This window comes from Gadus macrocephalus, chromosome 5 (assembly GCF_031168955.1).
Source record: "Gadus macrocephalus chromosome 5, ASM3116895v1".
NCBI lineage: Eukaryota > Metazoa > Chordata > Actinopteri > Gadiformes > Gadidae > Gadus > Gadus macrocephalus.
Genome location: NC_082386.1, coordinates 14,392,076 through 14,402,970, shown reverse-complemented (window position 1 = coordinate 14,402,970; position 10,895 = coordinate 14,392,076). Strand labels below are relative to the sequence as shown.

General features: G+C 42.9%; 1 protein-coding gene across 1 annotated transcript; it reads right to left on the bottom strand.

The window, feature by feature from the left end:
* Positions 1–249: 249 nt before the first annotated feature.
* On the bottom strand, positions 250–5,200 carry LOC132458112 (tumor necrosis factor ligand superfamily member 10-like). Its single transcript, XM_060052621.1, has 6 exons — positions 4,376–5,200; positions 3,730–3,879; positions 3,585–3,630; positions 3,227–3,325; positions 1,865–2,097; positions 250–1,150 (listed from the first exon to the last, which is right to left on the bottom strand). The coding sequence occupies exons 1-6, from the start codon at positions 4,487–4,489 to the stop codon at positions 941–943; spliced, it is 852 nt and encodes a 283-aa protein (XP_059908604.1). The 5' UTR covers positions 4,490–5,200; the 3' UTR covers positions 250–940.
* Between the last annotated feature and the right edge of the window lie 5,695 nt (positions 5,201–10,895).

Sequence of the window (10,895 nt, the reverse complement as noted above, 5' to 3'; positions counted from 1 at the left end):
TAACCTGATCAGGAACACCAGCTTTGAAATCGGACTTATCCTGACTGCCAAATAGGGAACATCTATCGGCTATATTTTCCGTTTGAATTAAGATGCATGTCATCAGAGCTTTGAAACTTCAGTCAAAGATGCCTACTGCTAAATTGGACATTTGGAATCAAACCCGGAACCTTACAGCTGGGATTGAAACCAACTTGCACTGTCCTGCCATAGTTATGGCAGGACAGTGCAAGTTGGACAGTGCTAGTTTCTTCATATTTCATAGCATAACCCTGTTGAGTCATGTTCAGTAGGGGAACACCAATTAGATAACTATCCACTGAATAGCTTGTATTCGTGTTACACATCATTGCATTAAGAAACATTTTCCAACAACTGGCAAGAACTGCAATGTTTCCATATCCTTATAATTTAACATGGAACAAAACGTGTCTGCTTAAAGCCAGTAAACGGTGTAAAGACATTATGCTAATTAAACAACGAATTGAGAACACTGCCTTTCAGAATAATGGCTGTGAATCATGTTTCATTTCTGAAGCAGATCAAGTTTCCACCACATCTAATGGCTAACTGATTTTCTGCATCACTATAATTTCTTCTCAATTAACAAAATGTTTAAAAAACGATGAATACAGTGTATTAACAAAGATGTTTCACATCAAATGGACACAAACTGAACGTGTGCTAAAGTGCTGATCCATGGTGATATTCCACATTTGGAGATGTGCCACATTTCCAACATCTCCGTAGTCTTTAAGTCTATTTTCCCAGTTTCACAGTTCCAGCATGGATCCAGCACCCATGGTAGTTCATACCACAAAGACTAACGTGAAATCCCACAGCCTGCTCTTTGGGAATTAGTCCATTTCAAAACAGACCCAAGCCTTTGCCCTGATTGTTCCTCTTGTGATCAACCAATGACGTCGACTGAACGGAGCAATTAACCCACAAGGAAGGCCCCAAAGTAGCTGGTCCTGCCGTCCATCACTACAGTGCTGACGTTGCTGACAGTGATGAAGAGACGGTCGGCGGGCTGCAGGTGGGCGGTGCCGGCCTGGTGCAGGGAGAAGAGCCCCGGCTCCGGGCCCCGGGGCCAACACACGCTGCGGGAGGACTTCATCAGCAGGATGGGGACGGTGTAGGAGCTCATCTACAAGGGGCCACACAACAGCGCACGACAAATATTTAGACTTGGGTCGCTTGAAAGACACTCCTGTGGTTATGGGCAGCTGAAGATCTTAATAAATGCAATCAAACTGACAGCCTCTGCAAGGAATTATCAGTGGACAAAAGGTTTGTTTTTTTATGAGGTGATATTATGCCCCCAGCTGTGATGTAAATAGCCATTACAAGCCGCTTTTTAACGTTGACATGTGACTTTGTCATCAATCATGCAGCACTAAAGAAACGCGCCAAACGAAATACTCTTCCTGTTAGGCCTTTGTGCATCTGTGATTTATGAGTTATCTTTATTTAAAAGCACTTGTGACTGTTGAAGCATTGAATAGTCAGGCGGCCTACAGTATGCCTTTTGTTTGAGTTATATAACAAAGGCTAAGTTGTTGAACATTTCATCATAATTGATCATTAAAATACCCTCGACGATTTTCACAATGCGATTATTGTTCTTGGGAGTGTGTGTGTGTGTGGTGGGGGGGCACTTGAATGTTGGTGCCCAGTGAAGGGTTACTACGGCCCTGCATGAAACCTCCCACGGTTAAAGTTGTATGTCTAACCAAGCTATAAAAATCTAGAACGTTTCCACAGAAACAATGTTTTTGGATGTCATCCTTGTCGTTCCCTGCCTCGTGGTACTTTCTCTAACCCCCCCAGCCTGGCCAGCACCCCCCTGAGTACGCCTCACCTTCTTGTAGATGTACTGGACCAGCTGTGCGTCTTCATGCTGCCGGGCCTCCCCCGCTGCCTCCCCCACCGAGGGCAGTCTGAAATAGGTCTGGGAGTAGATGAAGTACAGGCCGGCCCGGGGAACCAGCAGGTCCCAGCCCCCCAGCTCCATGTTCTGGAGGAAGGCCAGGCCACGGTGACCCTCCCACGGCCCCACGCGCTCCCCCAGGTACCCCCTGCTGCCCCGGGAAACTGGACGCACACACACACACATGCACACACATGCACGCACACACACACACACACACGCACACACACATATATGCAAACACACACACACACACACACACACATGCAAACACACACACATACAGACAAGCACATGCATACACACAGAAAAAATGATAAGTAAGTAAGAATACATTGCAAAAGTAGCTGCCCAATCCTAAACACATATACACACTCGTCAAGCTGTTTCAATATGATTGGGAGGTAGGCTGTTTTAAAAAGTTCAGACCAAAGCATCCCAGTTAAACGAAAATGGACAAAGAAATATCAATTGAGCTAGCGTCCACTGCTCACTGGTGCTGCAATCACAAAACGACGTGAACACATGTGTCCCTGTGCGACTTGCAACAAGACAAAAGGCTCTTGAGCGAGACGCAACGGAGGCCAAGGTTCACAGATTGATGGTGTAGAAGAGAACAGAGGCCTGAAATGTGTTCTCCTGTTAAAAGACGGCTCCCAGTAGGACGGCCATGGCTCCCATTAAGACGTCCGTTAGCTTACCCCTTGCTCACACCGAATGGAGGACCACCAAAGTTATGCATGCACATTAGAGTCGGTGGTAACTGAGTATTACCATCTGTTGCTGTTCTTTTAGCTCAAAACTATGACTATTGCTGTGTTTTTGTTTTTTTGTCCATGTTAAATTGTTACAATGGATGTTACACCTTTGACGTGGAATGTGAAATAACCATGCCTTCTGACATTCTGGAATCATGCTTTGGTCAAAAGAAAAGCTTTCAGAATGCTTCAATCCTTGATTATTGTGTTAAAAGGTAGTTATGATTTAAGAGCTATTATTTTGACATTAGAAACTATTGGTGAAATGTGCTGGGAGAATTTCTGTTTTGAGTTGGCCTATTTAAGAGCCTATTTATTAGGGAGGGAGGGAGCAGAGGGGGGGGGGGGGGGGGGGGGGGTTGTTGTTTAGCTTCTACTCTCTCTTTACAACTCTCAAAGCGTACCTAAATCACATTTAAAAGCTCAATGCGCCCTGGAAATGGGAAAGATGTTTGTGGAGCTTCTGGTGGGATATGGCCCCTTTGGGTTTTAGCTCGTGAAGCAACTCTGAGGATGGAGGAGACGTGACCCTCACCCTCTGGTTGGCTGGAACAGGGGACGCCAGTCACATGGGCCGCTACAACGCGACGGACCCCCGTCGGGGACATGGCGGGAAGCCCCCCGGTTAGCCTATCTGGGAGAGAGAGAGAGGGAGAGAGAGAGAGAGAGAGAGAGAGAGAGAGAGAGAGAGAGAGAGAGAGAGAGAGAGAGAGAGAGAGAGAGAGAGAGAGAGAGAGAGAGAGAGAGAGAGAGAGAGAGAGAGAGAGAGAGAGAGAGAGAGAGAGAGAGAGAGAGAGAGATTTACTGAATGGTATTTTAAGATTGACTCATCTGATTTTGGGGGAATAACTGAGATGCCTTCTGGGCATAATCAAAGACGACATTGTTCTTACTTTTCTTCAGCATGAACATGTCCTTATGGAGTCTCTCAGCCATAGTCTGATAAAAAAACAACGATTTTAGAGAGTGTTAAACACAGACGTGAAACTTAAAATAGCCTGACCACAGGAAAGCAGTCGTTTTACTCTTTTCTTTCACCTTTTCTATTCGGTAGTGGAGCTGTTGCGTGATTGGCCAGCAGGGGTCGCTCTTTTTCGCTTCGTCCTCTGGATCCTCAAGCCCGGGCGCGGATCTCAGATTGGCGTCCATCAAACATGACATGCTACTGTGGGAGAAGCTCCGTCTCATCTGCCCATATGAATGCCGATAACAATCATCATCAATGGTCTGTCGATAACAATCTCTGACAAGGGTTAAGTTGTCAAAAATAATATTCCTATACTCATTCATTTTCACCATTTTAAAGATTGTCTTTCTACGTTGACAATGTCTGGCAAACAGTGCTTTTTTTTTTTTTTTTTACATTGTTTTAAATTATAAGGCAGCTACAGTAAGTCTAGTGCCTTATTTCCTACTATTGTTTACAGATGCCTAATTTGAAAACCTTCTCTAATCGCACATTGTCTACTTGTATCGCCCCAATTCACGAACAATCGGGCATACATTTCTAATATGATTTGAAATCGGGAATCCCCACTCATAATGGTAACGTTTGTCATTTCTAGTTTAGAACTTGTTTTTCATGTTACCCATCCCCGATCCAATATAGGCTAGTATATAGTAGCCTACACATAGTTAACCTCTTAGTCGCATACTTTAGTAGCATAGCCAATAGCCTACTTACCGTGTTCAGCACGTTGTTTAAATACATCAAACTAACAACAACCGTGATGGTCTGTATGAACACGGCTGCCAGCACGATGAAGCCCAGACAATGGAAAGAAATCGAAATGGCCATGTCAGCATTCGTAGATCGTTAAAAATAAATAAATAAAATAAAAATTGAAAAATACTACTACTACTCCAAGAGTAGTGGATCTGGGCACGCAGGATCAAGTCAGCTCAAGTTCTGCGACACTTCTTCGTCTTTCCCAATGGGCTGGGAGAGTGTGCGGGGTAGGTGGGGCAGACGAGTTGCAGAGGTAACGAAGCGGAGCAGAAAGAACGACTCCGCGCTGTGACTTGGGTTGTCCGATCGCGATATTCTATTCCTTAAAGTTTGAGCACAGTTGTAGTAACGTACGTTCGTGGAGGCGTACTGTCGATAGTTCATGGCTTTCGGGGTCACAAAAGTCACGAAAAAGGGGTGGTTCTCTAGGTCTACCTTCAACGGTAAATATCGAGGTGTCAAGGCTCTTGCATTTTTTTGGTTCTTTCCTGGCACTGTAGGAATAAGACCTTAAAAGAAAGTTGCAAGGCGATGCCAAAAAACTATTTGTTACACTGAAGGCCTTTATCTCGGCGGAGTCATCAAATATGCACGCTTAACCTTAGCTGATTCTTGTTGTTGCCGTGTTTTCATGCGCTAACCTCTGGCTTCCCCTTCATTGTTGGAATAAGGAAATGCGAGAGGCACTAAAGGAATTCTCCCTCCGGGATATTGATGATGCTGGTCAACAGCCAAAAATACCAATACCATCATTACCCTCCAACATGTTCATACACGTCTCTCTCTCTCGCTCGCTCTCTCTCTCTCTCTCTCTCTCTCTCTCTCTCTCTCTCTCTCTCTCTCTCTCTCTCTCTCTATTACTTTTATACAAATGTTGTTGCATCACCTTGTGCACATGCATCCATGCAGCTGCTGCACAAACTAAGATCAAATGCTTGCACGACTTATTATTAAGCAGAATACTATAAATACATCGACATGCAGGAGGCATAGGTTAGGGGATGGGGGCACTGTCGTACCCTGAAGCGTGCTGTGGGATCTAAGACCATCGGAGCTGTCTCATATCCTCGGCTCAATTGAAGTGTTGCGGCGCAGGAAGTGGAGTTGCTTTTAGGTGCTCCTGTAGTCCGGTTTCCCAGGCTTATCATGGAGGAGGCGGGACACACACGTACACTCCCCGGGGCCAGGAAGATGACACCCTGAGAGCCACGCCGGTCTCTCCAGTCCCTCCAGTCCCCGAGCTCACCGGCACAACCCAGGTATTTAGAAAAAATAAATAAGTGTGTGTGTGTGTGTGTGTGTGTGTGAAAGAGAAATACTTCGACTGAAAAAAAAACTCAAATTCCAATGCAGGGAGTCGTGTCCTCCTCGCCCCCTTCTTCTCGTTTATTTTCCCGCCTTCTGCTTCTCGAGAACCAAGGGAGAGGGTCCAATAATATCTGACCTCTGAACTCATAAGTTCACTGGAGTCCACGCATATGTTTCCTAGCAAGCTTTTGCCGTGGCTCAAAACTCTGGTTGTTGTGAAATAGCTCCATTGCAAAATACTGTTAAAAAAACTTGAGTGCAGTCTGAGGCTATTAAACCCAGGTGTCATAATCCTATGAGCCCTGATTTATTCGATACCCATAGTTGAATCACAGTGCACATCATCATTCTTGGTTATTAAGTAAACCAGTTAGGCTATTTTACATGAAAATGCAAAGCCAGTTCTCCTCCAAACACACGCACACGCACACAAACCACCACCCCCTGACACACATTTGCACACTGACCCATTCACACTGCAAACGCACATACAATAAAAAAAAAGGCACACAGACACACACTGTATAACTCCTCCAACAATTATCTTGATAGATAGTGGAAATCCCCTGAATTCCCAAATATCAGCATTTGTTGCATAATGGAGATTACTGGCTTGTTAAATCGAATACAGCATAGGCACACACACACAGCACCGTTACCATGATTGTGTGTGGGTGTCTGTTCCTCGTTCTGTGTGGGTGAATTTTAAAGTGTGCTTGCGTTTGCATTGGTGTCATTGTGTATCCCAGGCTGAGTACTATTTTTACTCTTATCAGACATTATTATCCAAAGCGACTTACATTGAATATGATACAGGTAACGTAAGCAGAAGATATGGGTTATCTTGCCCAAGGATGCCGATACAGTATGCATGTATGTAGGCATAGCCTAGAGGTAGAGTTATGTTGAAAGCAATCATGCTGTCCAAGGTTGTACCTCACAGGGCCACCCAAGAGGATGTGTGCACCCATCTGTGCTAGGGCTAAAACGTGTGGACTAACCGGCTACTACCAATGGTTCGTAAACTATTATTTTGCGTCAAGCCTAGGCCTATATTGTGCAATTTGAGTGACGTCTTGTCTGAACTAGCCGGCCCTGCTTGGGGGGTCGTTGAGAGTTCTAGGCGGGGCACATGGAGTGAATCACTAGTAGGTGGTCTGGGGATAGTCCCTCTGAAACATTTGAGCCTTTTTAAACAAGTGTCCTCCCTTTATACAATCTCACACAGGGCATATTTTTTGCAAGATGGGAGATTTTAACGTTGTTTTTAGTGTTTTAAGTTTAATCCATTTAGTTGTACCTTGTTTTGGCCTGGGGCGACATATTCATTTCAGAGATATTTAATATGTTTGGTATAGGTCTACTTAATATATTTTGTTTATAACATAATACAGATATAATTAACAGATATATTTCACATTGGCACGATCATGACTGGTGACCTTAGTTTCCAGCAAAGCGGATGGTGTTTCCTGGGCATTTCATCTCACATTTTATTCATCATGCATCATTATCTCACAAGGGTGGGCGCTAGCCTCCCTGTCGCATGCTTGGGGTGGATCCCATTTACCTCAGCGATTAGAAGGAAATATATACAGTCACACGTGAACCGCTAGAGGGCACTGTTATGCAGCAGCTGAGAGCAGCAACAGATAGAGTCAGAGAGATGCTGCTGTTACCTAAGCTGCACAGAGTCGGATGGCCAGACATCAAGAATCCACTTGACGATCCTGTAAATCATTAAGAAAACATGACACACATGACAATTAATTTTCACATTTATTATATATATATACAATTTTGCAGAAAGGATTCAACTTCAGCCCCCCTGGCTATGAAATCTCTGTCTCTCCCATGTGTCTTCTGGAACTCTCTGCATGTTTGTAATGCACAGATATGTATTGCAATTGATAGTTTATTCTCTCTTCATTGACACAAGAAGTGAAAGATGATCGCTGTCTGTCAGATATCAAGGTCAGGAGTGAGTAACCTCTCTTCCCAGTACACGCACGCGCGTGTGCCTTCACTTGTTTGCGAAAGTCATAGCTTGAGCCATGAATTAAATAAAAAAAGTCATTACAAAAAGACTGAACCAACATCAATATGTAATCTTACGCCCTGCAGATTGGAAATCTCGTCATCCTGTGTGGGACGAGCCCCCAGATAAAAACGGACCACCAGGCCGGTGTCACGTTAAAATTGTACCGGGGGCGAAAATTGTACCGGCCTACGTCATCGTTCGTTTACATCCTGACAACCTGCCCGGCAACGGACTACGCGATGCAGAAAACATGTTTCCAAACGACGAAATAACATAATACAGATAGCGGATCGCTATCTGTATTATGATAGATAGCGATAACACTTGTTTTTACTTTATATTTGTATTGTATTGAATTGTTTAATCGAATTTAGCTAGTAAATAAAGTAAAAACAAGTGTTATCTAGCGATCCGTTATCTGTATTATGTTTCAAGAACCTTCTCGCGGGCAAAACATTTGTCATTTGACGCGTTCGGCCGTTTCGCGGGCAATTTTTTTTATTGTTTCGATTAAACAATTAAATACAATACAAATATAAAGTAAAAACAATTGTTATCGCTATCTATCATAATACAGATAGCGATCCGCTATCTGTATTATGTTATTTCGTCGTTTGGAAACATGTTTTCTGCATCGCGTAGTCTGTTGCCGGGCAGGTTGTCAGGATGTAAACAAACGATGACGTAGGCCGGTACAATTTTCGCCCCCGGTACAATTTTAACGTGACACCGCCATAGCTGGTCAAAAGGGGACAAGCCGCTATAGGGTGACGGAGGTCCCGCTTTGTGCGAGACAGTCACGCATTTCCATTACTTTTTACACGTCCCGCAAATTGAGACGTTGTCCCGCATTGTTAATGACAGTTAGAGAGACTCATAAAAAAAAAGTATGAAAGAAAGCGCTTAGGCTACTATGTTTTCTCACGTGAGAGAACTTGGGAAAGTTTCATTTAAATAAGATATATTTGTTGCAGGGTTTTTTTTACAGGCTGTTATGTGCTACCGGATCAACCAGATGGCAAAGCATAAGTAATGTTTTAAGCAAAGGAGCAGAATATAGATGTTTTTTAGTTATTTTAGACTACCTCGATGCATTGGTATCCCACATTGTACCAAAGTGTCCCACACAAACGTAGCCTTTGTCCCACATCTGGTTAATTGGGATCTGGTCACCCTACAAGCCGCAGTGTAGGCCATACCACCGGTCAAAAATCATAAAATGCTGTTTTATGCTAATGTATTGTCTTTATTATAATTTTTTTTCCCCAGTAGTTCCCCAATAAAATAATAACATGCTTTTCTTTGATAATTTTTTTAAAATAATCTGTAATGGAAAACTACAGATGATTTCATGAGCAAAAGAAACACGAGGAAATCCTTGTCTCCATGATACAACAGTTTGACGCGTTCGTTGTTGCACATGTTTTGGCCGCTAGATGTCCTTCTTGTTTTCATTGGGTTTGGTTCCAGTTTATTTTCTTTCAACCAGAGTTTTTGTTCTGCATTTGGGTCTGTGTCAAGAACATTATCACTTATTTGTTAATTCTCCATGAATGATTGATAGGAGAGTAGCCTACTCCAGATAATTATATGCAAAACAACATTATCATTGCTTACTGATAAATAAAATAAGGTATCAAGCATAATGTAAATGGATCTCAAAATATCCGAAGGCTCCCTCAGTGTGACTCATGGGGTGTACCAGACAGCTGAAACCCAATGTCTGAGAAGTTAGATCAAGTATTCCTAATTACCGTTCGTCCCAGTTGAACACACCCAGAGTACTAGTATAATGATCAGCAATATTTAACCAAAACATTTCAGGCCAAGAATGAAGAAGAATTGAAAGAAATGCAAATTGTGATTTATTTTTCATCTTGGCTCAATATACATTACATTGTATTAACTGGTGCATTGAAATACCGTCACATACTTCTGATAGTACCATATTTGTTATTTATTATATATGTTACCACTTGCTCAATGTTTCTTCAGTCTTTATCTCCTGAACTCTGCTTTTTTTTTCAGAAGGAGTCAAAGTTGTAGTAAAGTTTTCCATCTGTTTCCTTGGGAAACCTTTCTTCAGAAGAGGGACGGCATTGTCTATATGCCAGGGCTCACATCAGAACAGAATCCTGGAAACATGCAGAAGGACAGCCAGAAGGGTCAAGGGTCAAATGTCTCTTGGGGACTCATGTGAATGGGCAGCAAGCCATGGCCGTGACCTCTAACCTGGAAACAAAAACCCACAGTGGTCCACTGTCCCACAGCAACTGTGGTCGGTCAGTCCAGTGGATCGGAGGTCTGAACGCTCGGAAACATCAGCGGAAAAGAGGCCTTCTGACTTGAAGATACTGAAACACACACACACACACACACACACACACACACACACATATATACACAAACACACGTGCCCAGTCGACGCCCAATTTGACTCCCATGATCCTCTTTGGCCTTAATAGGATCCTGATGTCATGTCCCCCCCAACCCCATCCAACACATACTCATAGACTTCTACCCCTGGAGCCTAGTGAGGTACAAATCCCCCCCCGTCCTCCCATTCTCTCTCCACCCCACACAGCCCGGACCAGGGCAGTTAAAGGCGGTTTGAACACTAACACCCCCCTCCTGCTGCGGAGAGCCACTGATGAGATCCAGCTGTTGTGGTGGATAAAATGGTCTGGTTAACACAGGACAGACAGATAGAAGGAAAGATAGATAGATAGATAGATAGATAGATAGATAGATAGATAGATAGATAGATAGATAGATAGATGGATGGATGGATGGATAGATGGATAGATAGATAGATAGATAGATAGATAGATAGATAGATAGATAGATAGATAGATAGATAGATAGATAGATAGATAGATAGATGCATAGATAGATGCATAGATAGATGCATAGATAGATGCATAGATACATAGATAGATAGATATATGAATTGCTAGTAATATTGTTAGATAGATGGATAGCTAGATATAAAGAATGATATATATATATATATATATATATAGATAGATAGATGGATATATATATATATATATATATATATATATATATATATATATATATATATATATATACATTATATAAGGATAGATATATAGATAGATGGAT

What these genes read in the sequence shown, in the direction of transcription:
- LOC132458112 (XM_060052621.1), bottom strand. Translation starts at nt 4,489, where the DNA reads ATGGCCATTTCGATTTCTTTCCATTGTCTGGGCTTCATCGTGCTGGCA. An exon ending in TAAACAACGTGCTGAACACG is followed by an intron (nt 3,880 to 4,375) that starts GTAAGTAGGCTA and finishes TCATATGGGCAG; the next exon opens with ATGAGACGGAGCTTCTCCCA. An exon ending in TCCACTACCGAATAGAAAAG is followed by an intron (nt 3,631 to 3,729) that starts GTGAAAGAAAAG and finishes TTTTTTTATCAG; the next exon opens with ACTATGGCTGAGAGACTCCA.